Source organism: Nilaparvata lugens, chromosome 2, assembly GCF_014356525.2.
Source record: "Nilaparvata lugens isolate BPH chromosome 2, ASM1435652v1, whole genome shotgun sequence".
Classification (NCBI taxonomy): Eukaryota; Metazoa; Arthropoda; class Insecta; order Hemiptera; family Delphacidae; genus Nilaparvata; species Nilaparvata lugens.
Genome location: NC_052505.1, coordinates 8,628,640 through 8,649,948, shown reverse-complemented (window position 1 = coordinate 8,649,948; position 21,309 = coordinate 8,628,640). Strand labels below are relative to the sequence as shown.

Here is a 21,309-nt window from a genome sequence, read left to right as displayed (position 1 = left end):
GGTACCTGTATTATACCATCCAACGTTGAAAATTGAGAGGGACCATACAACGATGTCTCCTTAACTTCATGGAAGTTAACGATGTAACTTTATCTTCATGGAATCTAATTGTGTTATAAAAAACTCCATAATCTCAATTATTTCAATCACCATACAAAATATTCTTCTTCTTCTCTAAGTAACATCTCCATTGCGGAGGTTGGCAATCATCATAGCAATTCTTACCTTGTTCAAAGCCTTTAATTATGCCTATTCAAATTATGTTTAATTCGAATTATTCAGAGTAAAGAAGAAACACATCTTGATCCATGAAAATATCCCTTCAAAGATGCACTTCAACTTGACTCGACTCTACTAGGTTCAGCTATAAATAATGATCCCATTCCTGAGCGACGACTGTATTTACGGCTGTAGTCTATTACTGTATAGGATTGTAATCTATATAATGTCGACTATAGCAATTAATGCAGCGCGGCTACAGTCGTCGCTGGAATTGGACCTTAAGCCCTAGATTCTATAATTTTTGCTGGAATTACTATTCTACACAGAGCAGTTCCATGCTTCCATTTTTCCATGTCCATACGAATGGCATATGATTCGATTCTCCCATCTCCCTATGAATGGCAAACTCATACGAGTAGGACATGGTCCTCTCTGATACATGGTCCTTTCCAATATATGGCCTATTATTCTGATACATGGTCTATGAATGGCGAACTCAAACGAGTAGGACATGGTCCTTTCAAATACATGGCCTATTATTCTGATACATGGTCTATTATTCTGATACATGGTCCTTTCTGATACATGGTTCTTTCTGAGACATGGTTCTTTCTATCTAAACATGGGCACTGTCTTTCATGAATCTCTTCATAAACTCTTTTTCTCATCAATACATCCTTGATGTTCCAGGATCTCCTATTAAGAGAACAGAATTAGATTTTGGATCCTACAACCACAAACAACTGTCTCCCACTTTCCAGCTGTACTGGAAGGTTATGGAAGAAGAAGGCGAACTGGAAGTGGCCATGGTTGTGAACGGCACAAGCTATGTCGGCCTTGGATGGCGACCCAGCAGCCTGACGGCGGCTTGCAAGAACTTCCCGCTGCTAGAAGATCCTCCAGGAACCGCCGCCGCAACCGACAGTCATCCCAAATCGGAGCCTGAACCCAAAACAGAGCCCGAACCTAAAAGTGAACCGGAACCTAAAAGCGAACCTGAACCGAAAAGTGAACCTGAACCTAAAAGCGAACCTGAACCGAAAAGCGAACCTGAACCGAAAAGCCAACCTGAACCTAAAAGCGAACCTGAGCCCAAAAGTGAACCTGAGCCAAAAAGTGAACCCGAACCGACAAGTGAGCCTGAACCTAAGAGTGAACCTGAGCCAAAGAGCGAGCCTCAACCGCTTAGACCAGCTGCTCATCGTAGACGGCCTGGAAAGATCGTCTCCTCGCGGGAAACCAAGGCACATGAGACTCCAGACTCCAACGATCAGTCGGAAGTTGCTGTGCAAACCAGCGTTTCTTTCAGAGTCAGCACCAAACAAGGTATGCATTTCCGTTCAATCATCTAGTTCAGAGTGTCCTGTAACTCTTTGAAAGTACTTTCAGGTACTTTCATACTCATAAATATACAATTGCATAATAAATCAATTAATGATTCAATCAATATCATGAGAGATTCTAAATGAAAAATTAATAATGGGAGGTAAGATGTAATCTAATGTCATGATTTTCAGAGCTGATTAGGCATTCAAATTATTTTCAATTATTTGACTTGGGGACTCCATTGAGAACCTGCAGATTTCTGAAAGTCATGGAAAGTCATGTTCTTATCATCATACTAACTTAAGATGTTAATAATCAATAAAAATCCTCCAGGAACGATAATTTCTGTACTAAAACACAGTAAATCCAAATATGGATACTTCCTCGTTCTTGACTAATAGATTCTAAGGCAGGCTAATATCAGCTTTAGCATATTTAGCTTAGTTGGTGATTCTATAGTATGTTGAAATATTTTTTTCGTAATCCTTTCCAGGAACTCGAGGGAGAAGAAGTCCCGATCCACAAGGTAATGAATGTATTCACGTTTGCATTCTGCTATTATTCTTCTATAATTTCTTGAACGTCAGACCGATCTCCGATTCTATGGAATAATAATAGATTGTCTACTTACATTCCAATCAGTAAAACTCTTGTCAAATTTCAAAGGCCTCTCACTATAGTTCGTACCGATAAATTATAAGAGGAGCCATCATCAAATCTGAACATGTATCACTCGAACAGCTTTTTAGTATTATGCACTTCATGATATAGGCTAAGCCACTGCCTGATTCACATAACCCACTAAATTCAAGTTTGAATCACATCGCTATATACTATAATTTGAATCTTCATGGTGATTTGTTACTCTTTTCTTAAATATCATTCTCGTATCATTATCATTGCATTTGGATGCCATGGAAAGAGAAGTATTTTAACATTTTTTATTATTCCAAAATCAATTGGATAATCTCATCAATATCAGATAATATTATTACCAGAGCTTATATTGATAAACCATTCAGACATTGATGAATATAGATAATCTCATAAATATTATTACCAGTGAAAATATTGATAAACCATTCAGATATTGATGTAGAAAATGATAATAAAATCGGGATTTTGTTTTATAGTCGATTTTTTCATGCATTTCGAATAATGTAAAATGAAAATGTAGCACGCCTCGCTTTTGGAATTTAGCAAAAATTGCATCATCCTGCCTCCATGCATTTTATTCTTATAGATAAATTGAATTGTCCAAATGACTTTCCTCTATGAAACCAACAAACATTACTTACCTGAAGAATTGTAGCGAATGAGATCTATAATAGTTGTTCTCTTCACAAATCAAGACTTGAATGTTGTTGGAATGGTTATGTTTGCTGTCTATGAACATAACTTCTCATCCAGAATATACTTCAATTGTATATAAAACTTCTTTTGTACTCTTGTGTCAAGGTAATATAAGACAAATTCTTCTAAATATTAAGTCTTGGCTATTGTTCAATCTCTTCCTATGTTTAGATATGGAATTTATAATTCATTGAAGATCATGCTCAATACTTTGTATCACACAGTAGATAATTGCACAGTAGATTCTGAGAGCACTTGGAATGCTAAATTGCTTTGAATGTAAACTCTTAAATAATGATCATATTATCTGAAAGTCATTAAATGTAGTTTCAAGCCACACTGTACTAATGTACTTATTTCACATTATTCCATTATAACAAAACACACTACAGTAATAAAACTACCATATTAGCTTAATACATGCAGTAGATGAATCATTGCTATTTGTTCTCTCTTAGATTGGTGATAAGTCTTTTTTCCTCTTGGCTTGGAATCTTATTTTCTTTTTTCTCAGGAAAGAGGGGTCATCAGGCACATTCACCCTCTCGAAATAGTCCCCATCCTCAACCAGAGCCCAGTTCTGAACCTGAACCTAAATCAGAACCCGAACCAGAACCTAAATCTGAACCAGAACCTAAATCTGAACCAGAACCCAAATCTGAGCCAGAACCCAAATCCGAGCCAGAACCAAAATCTGAACCTGAACCTAAATCTGAACCAGAACCTGAACCAAAGTCTGAACCAGAGCCAAAATCTGAACCCGAACCTGAACCAAAGTCCGAGCCAGAACCAAAATCTGAACCTGAACCTAAATCTGAACCTGAACCAAAATCTGAACCCGAACCAAAATCTGAGCCTGAACCAAAATCTGAGCCTGAACCTAAATCCGAACCTGAGCCCAAATCTGAACCTGAGCCCAAATCTGAACCTGAACCTAAATCCGAACCTGAACCTAAATCCGAACCCGAACCTAAATCCGAACCCGAACCTAAATCCGAACCTGAACCTAAATCTGAACCTGAACCTAAGTCTGAACCTCATCCTGAACCAAAATCTGAACCGGAGCCTAACTCAAAGCTCCAAGTGGATTCAAATTCGCAGAAGGGAAAACATCAGTCTCATGGAAGAGGTAAAAAACAATGTTTTCCATTCTCTCTAATGTAATTATAGAGCAACAGTGCAATACTTATATTATTACAGTGGTGTTTGCCTTGGGTTTGTTGATGCTGATGCATGATTCACATCACTTCACTCTTGTCATGGTATATTTTGCACACATGAAATCACAAATACTAAATTTCAGTTCATATTCATTATCATATTTCACTTGACAAAGAGTTTTACAGTCTGATTATCATTAAAACCCATAAAGTTCATTCTATTCTCAGTTCAGGACTTTGTAGCACTTTTATAAGATTCTACTAGTAGCTCAGTTTATATTGCTAGAGTTTTGATGATTAATCTTATAGTTTTATATCGTCCACCAGAAAGCTGAAATGATTTTCCCATTGCAATCTCGTCTCTCACCTCTTTGAATACCAGGGGTTTCAGAATAAATTCATTTTCAAGATTGTGCTGCGCATCTGTAGGTAGTTATCGTTTTGAATCCAGAAGTGTGAATTTAATTCAGTTAAACCCAATTACCTCAAAATAAAAATATGTATGTATGGGTGGTCTCAAGAGTTGAAGTAGAAAGTCTTCCGAGCAACGTTTATGAAGTCTTCAGTTATACCTTCAGTAAGGCGAATAGTTGAATGAAAATACTGGATAAAATGACAGAAGGACTGAGTAAATGACAGTAGGCTGTATCGTATTATGCAATTATCATGTGATGTAGAAGTAGAAATGAATAGAGTTAAACAATCACTTATAATAAAATTGAAGACCGGGCGATGGAATTATTAGGTACCCAAAATATATTATATAGCCTATAGTGTATTTTATTTTTTAAATAATTCTGAGAAGTATTTTTGTGTTGTTTTTAAGAAGTAAAATGTGTTTTATCTTGTAAAAAATGTAGTTTTCTTCAAATTTTAGCATCAATAATTATTAAAGTTCTGTGCTTCCAATATTTGCAGATTATCCTCCTAATAAATCAATTGTGAGAATATTTCACATGACGAAGATTACTTCAATTGATCACATTGACATTTTTCTCATGCAGAGTTTTATCTCTGTAATTCCCAGAACAAGAACTGTACAGTATCTTAGGCATTTAGGCATATTAGGCATTTATGTTTGATTTTAATTTCATTTGAAAAATATTCACCCAAAAAATTATTATACAGAATTTAGTACATATTGTCTCTTACTATAAATGTGTAGTTCTATGTTCTTCTAAGAGAACACAAGTTTAGAGATCAGAATACTATTATATATAAAAGTATTAGATTAAATTTTTCTATGTTATACTTCACAAGGCCTATTATTCAGTGTTGAAATTAATTTTCAATCATTCATCTATGGCGTAGCAATCTAAATGAAGTAGGTTGATAATGTAGAAATAGAACTATCACTGATTAGCTGTGTTATTATAAACCCTTCATTAAATTTCAGTTTGAATCTGAATATAGTTGTATGACTTTTATTATTGATTCTAGTATTGCTGACGTTGAATTGATTGCTTCTTATGTGGAAATGTTATGTGTAGTAGAATCACGAATGAATTTCATTGTCAAATGATCAATGGGATCATCGTAAAACCTTTTATGTCGGCTTTGATGATGGAGTATTCAGATCCAAAATTTATTATTTTCTCTTGAACTCTCTTCCTTTTCACTCTCAATGATATATTCAGCAGTACAAAACCGAATTTACTCATCTCTCTAATCAGTTCACTGAAAATGTCTTAATAGATGAGCAGCTGAGACCCTACACACCAAGACATGACTTCAATCCGATGGACTGCACAGACATGGTGATCGGAATGGCGAGGGGAACTGCTTTCAGAGTTTGGGACTATTACACACGTGACAGGCACGTACAAACTTCATTCTCTCTCATATTTTATAGTAAAATCTGTATTCTCAAAAATCATTCCAAAAAGAAGAACCATTTCCATGAGTCCAGTAATACCTATATTTCACATCTACTTGCTTGACAAGTAATAATGGAGACTTGCTTGACTCCCTTTCAATTCATAATTTTTTTATTGAGGATAATGCCCACATGAGCTTTTTTGTTGTGCATGGGAAGTGCGTGGGTGACTTTATGAGATAATCAAACGTCCATGCCTACAGCGGGATTTGAACCTACGACCAGGTTCTGTAACAGACTGTTTTATAGCAGATCTTGTTTATAGCAGACTGAAGGGTGCCCATCAAACTCACATTATTCAAAATAATTCCCAACTTGATACAAATCAAACAGCTTGAGTAAAGCAGTCTTGAAAATTAAGTTTTGTAGAAAGACGGATACAATTGAAAAATAGATAAATATTAAGAACAAGTTATAATATTATCCGAATCCAATTGAAGTTCTGTATTCCCATTTCTATAATTAATTATTATTCAACATCAATTTCCAGATCAACACCAAGAATGGATATGTTTTGGGGCGGTAAAAATGATTTGACTGCTGCCATGGGCTTTGAGAAAGATGGAGTTACAACAATCGTTTTCAGAAAAAAATTGAAAGGTGAGATAAAATTATTTATATTGAAGATTCGTCGTGATAGTTAAAAAATAAATTTAAAAAATCAATACTTTCATTCAACTCCAGAATTCCCTCATGACTAATAATAAAGACTGGAAATATAATATTTTTCATATTGGGGTATTTCACTCATGTGAAGTAAGTTGAAATTTCTAACCTTTAATCAATTCATAACTACTGGAGAGCTTCAAAGAAAAGGTCAGTGAATTCGTTCCTCCTGCCACTCTTCAAATCAGGAAGACCTTAGAAAATTACCTATAGTTTTTTTTTTTAATTGAAGACGATTCATGCTACATATTCTTTCTGATTTGATTTAATCGATTTTATTTGCCTTTCTCAGCCACGGAGCCAACTGACCACACAATTGAGAAAGACCTTATGCACGTAATCTGGGCCAAGGGGCAAGAACCTGGAAAATACGTTCATTTTCCAAAATCAGGTCTGGAGAAGGAAACAGCATCCGTTCAGGACTTCTACAGACAAGATGAACTTAAATATCACGGCCATGGTGACCAACGAGGTGTCACAGCAATCAATTTCTACGGTATGTAAATGCTTGTTCTAGATACTCACAATTTATTCCTTGGTAACATACGGTAGCCCGGTATCATATTTTTTGGGAAATGAATAGTATCAAATATAGAACCGAGTTCAGGGCTAAATAATGAATTATGAAAAATTAAGTATTTATCAAATTCATGAATTTTTCAATGCATCATTCATGACACTCTATCCCTAGAGAAATTTCCTCCTAGAATCAGTAACTTGATGATTTTTTTGTAAAACTACTATACAGTTAATTCTGATTGAAATTGGAAGATAAGTGCTTGCTCCAAGTTGGAAGGCAGAATACTATACTCGTTGGAGCTAGTGAACAAACTATATGCATGAACAATCAACTTTTCTGAACTGACGATGCTTGGAAGAGTTAATTATTGCAGAATATTCCAGTTTCAATAGTACCTACGTTTATTAGCAGACGAAACTTTTTCGTTTCTAGCAGAATATGAAAACTGTAATATTACACAGTAGGCTTTATTGAAACAGCTGAAGAAGACATAATTTCTTATACTGTATAATCAAGGAGCCTATATAATTCAAAATTCATAAAATTCAATGAACATGGAGTAATTTATAGAACAAAGAAGTCTAAGATTAGATAGTAATGATGATATAAGTTTCAGCATACAGAAAATATATCACAGATTATATGCTTTTTTCCATTGAACCAAAATAATTAAAGCTATGCTATCTCTTCTTTATGATTTTATGGAATCGTGTGTAATGCGTTAGTGATTGTAAATGAAGCTTATCATAATCATAATAGAAATAATATTGACAATTATTTTGAATATTCTTCTGATCATAGATTATGTAATTCAATAGACTTGAAACGTTGTCAAAAATCCACTTGAATTAAATAAAAATTAATATAAAATAATATAAGGCTCCTGTAAAATATTAATTTTTATTTAATTAAAGTGGATTTTTGGCAACGTTTTAAGTCTATTCAATTATGGAAAAGTTCCAAAACATCAACATTCACGCTACAAACTTAATTACCGTATGTAATTCATCAAATTATGTAAATTATATATTACAATATAAATTATTATTATATTACATTTTATACTAAAGTCTATTGTGTGGTTATATCCATTAAATTACCTACTTTATAAAATAATTGATCAAACTCTTCTTTACCACCGACAGAAACTCCAGAGGAAGAAGTTGTTCCACAGCCTTCGTCGAACGGAGAGAAAACAGTTGCCGCCCAACCTGCACCGAAGAAAATCAACCAGTGCCGAGGAGAGTGGTCCTACCCGAAATCGTGCTCCGTGGCAGAAGGCAACTGTGAATACCATGCTAAATGGCAGTACCTGCCAAGAACAGACGATGTCAGATTCACCATTACAACCACCAACACTGAGACTTGGACAGGCATTGGTTTCTCTGACAACGATAAAATGGTACCCTAATTTACAACTAATCAGTTCAATTCTACTTTCTGTGATTAATGTATAGGATTATGAACTTTGATATTAATACATTACAAATCTATATGTTAGATTAAGCCCTTATTCTGTCATAGGTAATGAAGAAACTATATTCAGAATCAAAAACTATATTGAACTTTCATGTGATTGAAATTGAAATTTACTTGCCAAATGATTTTAGAGACATTTCTACAATCACAAAACAATAACAGTAATAAAGTTAACAAAAGTACATAATTTTAAAAGTGTGCAGTACAATAAAATTACAAAAGATTTATGTGATAATATTAAGCCAAGTAATAATTAAGGATTCTTTCTCATTTTATCATAATATATTTATTTATTTATCATTAATATTATTTATTCACTTTACATTCCATAATACACAAGTAATTTAGAAGGAATAAAAGAGAATTGAGGAAGATGTGAGATATTTTCCTTCATGAGTGAGTAAAGAGTTCGCTCTTTGACATTCTATAATAATTATTGAAAGAGTCAATTTGTGTGAATATTGGCATCTTAAAGAGACTACTCCTTTAATAATAAGCTCTTATACCATTATAGGAGTATATGGGTATAACTATTGTACAATGATCGTTTTCCAAAGTGATCCGACAGTATGGAGCTATTTGAGATTAATTCCAACAGTTTTACAAATGGAATGGATTTTTAATGTAAACATTGTAATAAAAATTCATAAAATTCTTGGAGTTTTGATAAAATCTTTAAATGTATGAGGATGATATAACTTGTGATGAGGATCCTCAATAGACTGAACATTGGAAAAAGGTTTAGGGAATTGTAATGAGCGATTGGTAGTAGCGTTCATTGTTCATTATTGGTAGTAGATATTTCTCGGTTGTCTGTCCTTTTACTTCACTCCTATCAAATTCTTCACTATTGTTTATTTACGTATTCATAGTGCAATCTGATACACTAGTTACTGTACACCATATTGTAGCATAAATCTGAATTGAGTTCACTCAATCACTTTGACAAGTGACTTTCATGATATGCTTTAGTTTTTTAATCTTCGCAAGAGGCTTAGGGATGAAAATTAGCATGTAACTCAATTTATTTTCTATCTAGTAGTGGACAACTGATAGTTGGAATCACCAGAGTTTTTGACAATAATATTAATTCACATCTTCTTCCAATAAAGTTATGATAGCAAGAATAATTACTCATAGTGTACCATTGAGCAGAGCCTTCATTGGACAAGGATAGTTGAATTTTAATGAATACTAAGAAGAATGCGAATGATTGGCTGATTAAAAATGTTGGAAATGTGTTTTGCAGTCTCAAACGGATGCCATATTGGGCTGGATCGACCAGGTGGGAAGGCATTTCATAATGGACACTTGGATAAACGGCTACTCACCACCTCGCTTGGATGCATCACAAAATCTCTACAATATGAGTGGCTCATTGAAAGATGGAGTCACCACTCTATCATTTGTGAGACCTCGAGCAACTAATGATAAAACTGTGAGTTCATAATAGTTATTTGTGCAACTAGTGCGCAAAGTGTAAGTTTGCTGCACCGAAAGAAACGTTTTCCTCCACCTACTATCAAAAGTCTCATTTTACACCCTGGAATCGAATACTAAAGTACTACTTTTCCTCCCATGGGACTAAAAATAATTCCCAGCGGGAAAAGTGATCACTTTTACTCCCAAGGGAGTAAAAATAAACCCATAAGATTAACATGGGAAGAAGTCCGACAACGCCGCGATTGAAGAATGAGGAATGTGGCAACACTGTCGTGGTCGGTAGAGGAAAAGTAAAAGAGCTCTATTTCGATCTTTGGAATATTTTAGCTCTAGGAAATAAGTAGCTCTATTTCGATTGTTAGGTTATGTTCAACCGTTGGTGGATATGAAAAAGTACACACCTCTAACGTCATCGGCATCTCTACGAGAGCGTTCATCTAAAGGTACGTTTTCGTTTATGCGAACTTTTCCGCAGTCGACGACGGCAAGCATTGTTGACATTCATATTGTCCAAATTTCAAGTGTGCTAAAACAGCTGATTAAATAACTTTTTTAAAAAAATAGTGTGAAAGCGTGAAGATGTAGTAAAATTATTCATTGTTATAGGTATTGGTGTAGGTGGAGGAAAAATGTTGTGTGCATCACGGGACTAAAGTACTTATTCTCCCTCAGGGAAATTGTCGCCCTCGGCTACGCCATCGGGCGACAACAGTTTCCCTCAGGGAGAAAAAGTTGCACTTTAGTCCCTAGATGCACAAATAACTATTACGCCCGAGCCGTAGGCGAGGGCGGAATGGTTTCTTGAGTGCAGCAGAGGAACTTTGCGCACGTATTTCACATTAAGTTTTTCCTACAGTTACCATTGAATATGAAAAGTGGGTAATTATGGGTAAAATTGCCTGAAATCCATCAAATGTTTTTCTGTGTAATTTTATTATTGATAAAAACCTTAATCCTAAAATCCTAAAGTCCTCGTTGTCGTTGGTTATAATATATAATAGTAGTAATTAGCGCGTTGTGCTTCGTTGCACGTCTGCTCACTATAGCAGCCACAGCAGTCACTGTTACCAACTTCATTTTGATTTTGCTGCACTGTTGCTCCATATAACCTACTAAGTATTTTGCGTTGCCATGTTGTAAATCTGGAGTGCAGAAAAATTTTTCCCGCACTAGAGCGGAAAAGTGATTCTTTGCGTTCTGTAATCAGTGCAGCAATGGCCACTTTTCAACGTAACTGTAGGAAAATATAATTTATTTCTTCTATTAGTATAATTATGTCTTATCTCTTTTCTGTATAGGGCTACTTGTAATAAAAATAGAAAGAAAAATAAAAATCTCAATACCCCTTTTTGAATTATTCAATCACAACATGGTTGTGTCAACATTGATTCAAGTGAAATAAAGTAAATAGATAAATACTGCTAGAAGATTCCTAATTTGATTATAAGTTAGTGTATTCCTAGCTCATAAAACCATATGAATACACTAACATATGATCAAAATAAGAATTTTCTAGCAGTATTTATTTATTTACTTCATTTCACTTGAAAATGGCATCAATGTTGAAACATGTTGTGATTAAATAATTCAAAAAGGGTACTGAGATTTTTATTCTTCTTTCTATTTTTATAATTACCGGCATATCATATTTGTTCATTTGATCATTTTCCTAGGACATATATGGCAATACCGTACATACATTATCTTAATTACTGTAACTCACAATATTTCAGCCGCCACATTTTACTTTCAACAGTCTTCACTATTATTCACTTTATCAATTGATAATGCTTTTTATCATGTATAGATCAAATTTGTTGCTGTTTTTCTGTGATAATGATAATAAAATCAGAATGAAATGAATCCTCTAACTTTTTTCCTCTTAATAGCCTAATGATAATAAATCAGAATCAAATAAATCCTTTTCCTCTAACTTTTCTTCTCTCAAGTATAGAATTTATCGTCAATTCATTATTATTAATATGTACAATTCATATAAATCGCTTCTTACGCTCTCAAGGAATAAGTTATACACGCGTTATTTCATTGAATGAATTACAATATTTTTCCAATACCATCTATTGCTTGATTCTCTTCATGATATGCTCACAGATTCACAATGAAAATACCTCTTTGAATATTGTATGAATAAATATGGAAATCCCAATTTAAATTCTGCATAATATATGTATGGAATCAGCGAACATAGACACTGATGTATCTGTGCGTTCGCTGAGTTGTAATTTAGAAAATGTCTGAACCCTCAACCTAGCTTCTCTACACTAATCTAACCCATATGAATCTAATCGTCTAGCTTACTTTATCGCTTACCCAGCTCAACTATGGTTTTCCCTCCAACATATCAAATTAATTCTTATCAATTGAGAGCATCAAGCTCACACATCTTGTGATAAGCAACGCATGAACCTTGACTTGAAATCATCTCATTAATAATCAAGTTTTAAGTAATAGACTATATTTATATTTGTAATCATTTGACGACGTTCAACTGTTTGCTTGTGTAATAATGAGTACACTGTGTTGAATGGATTGAATATCTATCTATCTATCTATCTATCTATCTATATATTTATCTATCTATCTATCTTAATAGCCTAATGATAATAAATCAGAATCAAATAAATCCTTTTCCTCTAACTTTTCTTTTCTCAAGTATAGAATTTATCGTCAATTTACTATTATTAATATGTACAATTCATATAAATCGCTTCTTACGCTCTCAAGGAATAAGTTATTTACGCGTTATTTCATTGAATGAATTACAATATTTTTCCAATACCATCTATTGCTTCATTCTCTTCATGATATGCTCACAGATTCACAATTTCAGAGAAGAAGAACTGAAAAAGAAAACCTAGTTAAAAGGAGTAGCGAAGTACCACATACAACTAAACAAAGAAACTTCACTTCAAAAAAGTACACTGGAGAAATATCCTATTCCCAAGTAACGAAACCCACTCCAAGCCTACAACAGAAGAGCCAACCAAAGCAACAACAACAACAACAACCAGTTGAAGTCAATAAGGTTTTGCAGGAAATTTTGAACAGTTTAAATATTCTTTCTGGACGACTTGACAGCTTGGAAGGGAAGAGTAAGAGTATTGAGAAGAAAACTAGAAAATGAATATTGCGAGCCAACAAGATATAAGGATTGCTACCTGGAATGCCAATGGAATAAATAATATCAATAATAATAGAAAACAAGAAATAGAAATATTTCTAAAGACACGAAATATAGATGTTTGCCTCATCTCTGAAACCCATTCAACTGAGCAGACTCACTTCAAAATCAATGGATATAATGTTTACGAAACTATTCATCCTCAAAATCAAGCAAGAGGTGGAAGTGCTGTAATAGTGAAGGAGAGTATTAAACACTATGAAGACTTCAGTATTCAAAGTAATGAAATACAGCTAACTGTAGTTGGAATAGAGTCCATCAACCAGAAAATACTTGTTGGAGCTGCATATTTTCCACCACGTTACAATTTAAAGAAAAATGATTATACAAATATTCTTCATCAGCTTGGAGATAGATTCATAGTGGGTGGAGATTTTAATGCCAAGCATAAGGATTGGGGTTCAAGACTCACGACTACCAAAGGAAAAGAACTCAGAGAGGCTATCCAGGAGCTGGGCTGCGAATTCCATTCAACAGGGACACCTACGTATTGGCCAACAGATTTGAATAAAACTCCAGATCTTCTAGATTTCTTCATAACAAAGAGAATATCCAGTAATTTTATCGACATTGAAGAGAGCTTTGACCTGGATTCTGATCATTCAGCTGTAATTCTCACACTTAGTGAACGAATAATAAAGAAAGAAGACAGACCAATGTTAGTCAACAGAACAACAGACTGGGAAGCTTTTAAAGTGGATTTGAAGAATGAAATCAACTTGAATATTCCACTTAGAACAACTGAGCAGCTAGATGAAGCCGCAGAAAATTTCATGTGGCAAATCCAGAAATCAGCCTGGAAAAACACCAGACAATATACCAGGAAAACAAAAGGATGCAATTACCCTCTGGAGATTCGACAACTTGTTTTAGAAAAACGAAGGGCAAGAAGAATATGGCAACAAATCGTGATCCTGCTGACAAAAATATCTTGAATAACAGAACACAACAATTGAGAAGAGAGATAAGGAAACTAACTGAGGAATCCATTAATAACTACCTTCAAAATTTGACAGCTGATGCCAGTACAGATTATTCATTATGGAAAGTAACAAAAAGAATTAAGCGGCCAATATTACAATCCCCTCCAATTAGAAAACCAGATGGTACTTGGGCAAGAAATAACAGAGAAAAGGCAGATTTATTTGCTAATCATCTAGAAGAAATCTTCCAACCAAACAACATTCAATCTGAAATTGATCCTGAAGAAGATATAATGGATGATTTAGATACAGAGATTGATCCAGTTTCTATAAATGAGGTTCAAGAAGAAATAAAATATAATATGAACACCAAAAAAGCACCTGGGTTTGATCTGATTACAGGTGAAATCTTGAAGAAACTTCCAAGGAAAGGTATTGTCATGCTAACATACTTATTCAATGCATCACTCCGATTACAGCATTTTCCTACAATTTGGAAGGTGGCAGAAGTCATTATGTTGCAAAAGCCTGGGAAATGTCCTCAAGAAGCAAAATCATACCGCCCAATATCTCTTCTACCTGTAATTTCAAAGCTTTTTGAGAAATTGCTAATGAAGAGATTGACTCCCATCATAAGTAGCAGGAATCTGATACCAACCTATCAATTGGTTTCAGGCAGAAGCACTCAACCCTGGACCAAGTACATAGAATCACCAATGTAATAGAGAAGTCATTAGAGAAAAAATCGATATGTTCAGCAATCTTCCTTGATGTGGCACAGGCATTTGACAAAGTGTGGCATGAAGGACTGATCATTAAACTTCATAAAATTCTCCCCACTCAACTTGTAAAACTTTTAAAATCATACATCAACAACAGATTATTCAGAGTAAAACAAGGTGACGACGTCTCCGAATTGAAGGAAATAAGGGCTGGAGTTCCACAGGGTAGTGTTCTTGGACCAGTTCTTTATGTGCTGTACACAAGCGATCTTCCTGAATGGATGCAGTGACAATAGCTACTTTTGCTGATGATACTGCAATACTGGCAGAAGGGGAAACAGTACAAGAAGCAGCCACAAAACTACAGAATGCTAGCAACAGATTCAGTGACTGGACCAAAAAATGGAGAATTCGATTAAATGAGATGAAGTCTATTCATATCAACTTCACAAACAAAATTATCAATGACCCGATTCGAATAAATCTGAATGGGAATGTAGTACCACACAGCAACACAGCAAATACCTTGGAATGACTCTTGATGCCAAGTTGAAATGGAAAGAGCATATCAAGATGAAAAGGAGCGAGCTAGGACTCAAATACAGTAAAATCTATTGGCTGTTGGGCCGTCAATCACAACTCTCATTGGACAACAAGTTATTGATTTACAAACAAATTCTAAAACCTGTCTGGACGTATGGAATTCAGCTTTGGGGCTGCTCTAGAACATCTAACATCAGTCAGATTCAAACATTCCAAAACAAAGTACTGCGGAACATGGTGAATGCGCCCTGGTACATAAGGAACAGCGATTTGCACCGAGATCTGCACATCCCCTATGTGACCTGTGAGATAAGACGATTGGCAGCCCATCATTGGAAGACTCTGGATCATCTCTGGAGAGACTGCTGAATGAAACTGTCTCCACTGGACGTGTGGGAAATGTAATCCTTGATCCCGCCTACCTGGTATTCGAGCCTCAACAAGGTGATTATCATCATGTTAACATAATTAATTAAAAGTTTATTACTTTTAATAACTAGTATTGTGCTCACTATAACCTCAGTGTCCGGTTTCCCAATGTTTCCCCATTTGGGAACTTTGGACTATATAATATATAGTCCATATTATGGAGGTGGAACTACCCTTGGTTCCCCCCACCATTGAAATCCATACGCTAATAATAATAATACCTATAAATTGATTGCAAGGTGATTATTATCATGGAAACATATTAATCACATTTACAAGTGATTCCTATTGATGCACAACTTACAAATTTTGAAGTTCCGGTATCGTGGATAGGCCAACCTACCGACAAGTTCGTTTTGAGAGGTTTGTAGCTGAAAATGTACTGTACTTATATCGACCAACAACTACCTGAAAAATTTAGGCCTTGAGAAAAATCTTACTTTTAAGTGTTCTCATGAAAATTCTCTTCAATCAATCATGTACTGGAAATAGTCTTCATTCATCTCAACAATCACACAACCATTCAATCTAACATTATTCTTCCAATAAACAGTAGGCCACTGTACCGTATATATCAAGTAGGCCTTACCTACAGTCTACTGCAGAAATAATACCGTAAGACCGTAAGTAAATCAGAACAATAATATTGTCGACGATTTCAATTTGTTCAACTGAATACAGATCATATCTTTTTGAAATAACATAATAGCAGTTATAATACTCTTGATAATAGGGCAAAATGATTGATGATGTTTTTTTTTATATGAATTTTTGATAAAAATATAATAATGGCCAGTAATTAATATAATATATTAGAAAAAAACTAAAGAATGGGGCTAATAACCCATCTTGATTACTTGTGAGAGTAATTTCATACCTCCGTGCTGGTTGATGTCGATATAAATCCATGAACGCATAGTGCTATTATGTTTATTGAAAAGTCTCCATCTGAGTCTATTGCAATAAAATTGTTGATAGAATTTAATTTCCCAAACTAGGTGCTCATATTATATATATTCATATACTTATATTTTGTATTTAATTGCGTTCTGTTACCGTTTCATAGCTCAATATCGGGGCACCGAGCTTTGCTCGTTATTCATTTATTGATAAACAGAACTCAATCCTTTAAAATGATTGGGGAAGGACTAACACAGGCACAGCCCAAAACCGTTTCTTCCCCGAATTTTGATTTATATACTATAAATATTCAAAAAAGTAGGTTAATATGTTCCATACACTTGAAATTCAGGTCAAATTTTCAGTCCAAATATTTGAAAACAAAAGTTCTAATTTAGGTTGTTCACAAACCAAATTGAATAACAAAATAACACTCACTAATCACTTAAAACTGTAAAATAATGATTAACTTTGAATTTTGTGATATACCATTTCATGTCAACAAATCAGATTATTTTGATCGAGTCTATTAAAATTTCTAGATTTCTCGCGAGATACGGTAAGCTGATTGATTACATAGCTGATTTCCCACACAGGCACACGCATCTTCTGTTATCGACAGACGACGAAATTATCATCTGTTTTTCCAAGGATGAATTATCCTTTTCATGTCCTTCAGTTTTTGATCAACAATATCTTCCGATTGTTACCATTTAGATTTACAATTCAAAATTGTGCTCTACAATCTGAAATCAGGTAGAGCGCTCTATCTTATAAAGATTTCCTGGTACACCTGACAACAATGCTCCTTGTATTGTCAAAAACACCTCATTTTCAGCTTCAACCATCATCACCAACTACATTGTCCTCACATTGATATTTTGCACAATGACATTATGATATTATGCTAAGTTCATGATATTATAATATATGAGAATCACCCGTTAGATGCACTACATTTCAGTATTCCTAGTGGAGAGGCGCGCTCAAGGACACCTCAAGGATCAAAATTTCAAACACTTATAACTTTTGACACAGTTCTCAGATTCCATCGTACTACACTTCATTCTTCTCAGCTCGTCAAGGCGGTCCAAAATCATGCATCATGAGTTAAATTCGGTCGAAAAATGGAAAATTTTATGTTGAGTGTACTTAAGCCATATTTCAATACCCAAAAAATGGCCAATTTCTATATTCAAAGCTGCATGTCTTGTGAAATACTTCTGATAAAATTTCCAAATCTAGTGAGGATGTGAAAATTGTCTCCCTCTACCCACTCCAATGAATAATACCTTCGATTCCAATACAATTCGAAAATTACAGAAGATTTTAAAAATGGCGATTTCAGTTTTTACATTTTTTTTCGTGATTTTACTGTTGATCAAGAGTTTCTAAAACGAGTCTGATTCATCATAGAAACTCACGATTGATTCCAAATTGTAGATAAATTCATCCTAAATTCATCAGTTGCCTAAAATATATTCTCACAAATATTATGATAGTTCTAAATCATTCAAGTTCTAAAAAGCTACAATTTCGAATACAAGAAGGCGGCTGCTAAGTTGTTTTGATAACTTGTATGCTTGAAACTAACTGGACTTTTATGAATATCAAAAATATAGCTGAAAAAACACATGAAAACCAATTGGGAATTCTATTAATTTCTAATGGAATATAAATATCTTCCTCTGAGAATCCTGCATTGCTCAATTAAACGATTTTGTCTCTGATATCATAAATCTGGAATCAAATAGTTTTTCCCACAAAACAATGCCTAGAATCTTGAAATATCATAATATTATAAAATGTACAATTTTGAAAAATGTCTAAACAATAACAAAATGTCTAGTATCTCTAAAAAAATAGAGTTTCATTATTAAACTTATTTATCAATATTAGGTTCATTCAGCTCATGCATCCCGTTTTCTTCAAAATTAACTGTGAATGATCAATATAATAATTTATTCACACTATGTACAGAGATATTGTGGAATTTCTCCATATTATTTTACCTTTATAATTTATTCATTATTTTTACAAGACAGCACTGACCGGGAGAAGAAAACTAAGGATACTCCTTGTACTATCTCCCTCCCAAATTTAGATATCATTCTAAATGTGCGAAATATGCTTGTGATACAATTTTTATAAAATTTAGTTCATTTTCACTCAAAAACTGAGAATTTTAGATTTTGACGGATGAAAAACTGGATAAAAACCTAAATAAATTACACTTGAATCTAGTGCATGGATTGTTATAATTCTAAGAAGATGATCACTAATGACAGTGTGTACTGAGTATCAAGTTTAGAGGAATGCATTACCGTAGTGCGGGATTGCGGCTCAGAAAGTTTGTTTACCTGTAGTTGTAGTGTGACTTGGCTATTGTATAATTAGCAACAGTGCATAGCGTATTTGTATTGTGTAATGCTTGGTCAGTGAGATCTGAGCAGAGTAGAGCCTGAGGCACTTAGTGAGTTGGCTTGACTAATGGTGGGTGGGGGGGGGGTTACAGCACGTGTATGCGATTCCGCTTGGGACACATTACCACCTCCCCCCCGATGGTGCACCCCCCGCTCATCATCAATGGACCCTCTCCGATCATGCAAACAGACGTCACTGGTAGTTTTAGACATTCATTTTTGGTGAGTCTCGGATCCATATCTTCAATTACTGTCTTCTATTCAGTGCACCTTAACCTTACATAACACCAAACTAATCTCATTCACATTTCCAACTACCTATCTCTTACTTCGAAACATCATTCATGACTCCATCTGTGGTCGATATTCTTCCTGGTCTATGGTTCCTCTGGAATCCGTTCCACTACTCTCTCTTGCTCACCCAGAACAGAATCTTCAAAATTTATAAAACCTTTACTCCTGCATGAGTCCTTCATCTCTGTATTGTCGTCTTTACAGCTTATTGCATCAGTCTGTGGTGGTTGGTGTTATCTTTGATTGTTATATGCTTTGTTGTAAGTACTTGTATGCTTTGTCGACTTCTTGTTATATTTTTATTGACGTTTCATTTTGCAGTGAATATTGCCTTAATGGAATAAAAGTATTTTTACCCTTGTATAAGGTCATTTATGCTGCACAGGAAGCATACCTTATTCCTAAATTTGTATTAGTGAATTGTTGCTGTACTTTTTACAACAGCGCGACTGCCGGAAGGTTAATATCGGAAACGGAAGACGATGATTAGACCGACTCTGTTGTAATAAGTTGTAGAGCAGCTAATGGTAAACACTTTCATCCTGTTAGTGCGGTAAGGATGCTTCCTCAAGTTTGTACAGGCTTATTTGCTATTGATCAGCATTGCTTGTTTTGATATTCTGAGAACTTCCCAAGTAACTAATAATTGTATGAGAATCATTCATGATAGTTATATTATTGTGAATTCATCTTAAAAGCTCTTGAAAGTAGAAACTCCTATCAGTTTTACTACAGCTAATTAATACTCCCATTTATTAATTAATTTCTTGCAATAGGATTCAAAACGTTATAGATTTATGAAAAGTTTTTGACGTGGGGTTTGATGTTTTAAGCTCATTCCAGATGATACTTATAGATTGTGCTTGAGAAAGCATAGGTAGGTACTTACATTGATTCTGTCTGCTGCTACTTACTCATCCATATGAAATGACTCTGTTACTTGACAGCACATTCAAAATTTGGTATCTGAGCAGATAATCTTTAATGAAAAATTATTAAATCACAGAATTCTTCTACCACATTGTTTACTTATCCTAGACATGTACTGTATGGCGAGTGATCCAACGACACATCTTCAGTAACTATGTCATTTTATAACATTTTCAGGTGAAGAAGAAGTTACAACTCCAGCTCCTCCACGAATCGGTTACACAGTTGAGGTGAAGCTCACCAAGCTGGGACAGAATTTCCACGCACCCCATCCAGGCTCATCTGAGTTTGATAATCTGGCAAATACTGTCAGTTCTAGCTTCTCTAGAGCCCTCAAAAAACTTTCTGGTTTCCATCAAATGAATGTGAAAGACTTCAAACAGTGAGTAACAATCCTTCCAGAAATATTTTTCTATGAATTTTCTGTTACTATGTAGCTCACTATAGTTTAAAAAAACTTCTATGTACATCTTAGTATTCGTTCCCTTCTATTAGAATTTTGATAGGAATAGAGTACCTACATGTACTTGAAAACTTACTCAATACATTTTCATATAATTCTATTAACATAGTATTATATTGTGACATCCTCTGTATATTTCGAATTCTCATTCATGAGTGCGCTATTTATGCAAAATGATGGGTTAAAGTAAATTCTAATGGGTTTTGTCCCTTGTGGGAAGGTCCCACCTCGTCTAATGATAATAAGTTTAGTCCCCCGAACCAATAATAAGTTTGCTAGTTATATTATCTCTCCCGAGTGCATGAAAAATCCAAAATGGCATTGGGATTAGGACTTCTAGTAAATGAAATTATTATTATTTTATTGATTCAATGATACAAAATTATTATGTAAATCATTTCTATTCTACAAATTCACACTACCATATTTGTATTT

General features: G+C 34.4%; 1 protein-coding gene across 1 annotated transcript in view; it reads left to right on the top strand.

Moving 5' to 3' along the window:
• LOC111052315 overlaps positions 1–21,309 on the top strand; it is a 99,858-nt gene that overhangs the window by 66,474 nt on the left and 12,075 nt on the right. Inside the window, exons 7-15 of the mRNA XM_039419979.1 lie at positions 913–1,548; positions 2,042–2,074; positions 3,416–4,030; positions 5,757–5,877; positions 6,428–6,537; positions 6,896–7,099; positions 8,269–8,525; positions 9,852–10,047; positions 20,589–20,793. Of these exons, the coding sequence (XP_039275913.1) occupies positions 913–1,548; positions 2,042–2,074; positions 3,416–4,030; positions 5,757–5,877; positions 6,428–6,537; positions 6,896–7,099; positions 8,269–8,525; positions 9,852–10,047; positions 20,589–20,793 (2,377 nt within the window). The remainder of the gene's footprint in view (positions 1–912; positions 1,549–2,041; positions 2,075–3,415; positions 4,031–5,756; positions 5,878–6,427; positions 6,538–6,895; positions 7,100–8,268; positions 8,526–9,851; positions 10,048–20,588; positions 20,794–21,309) is intronic.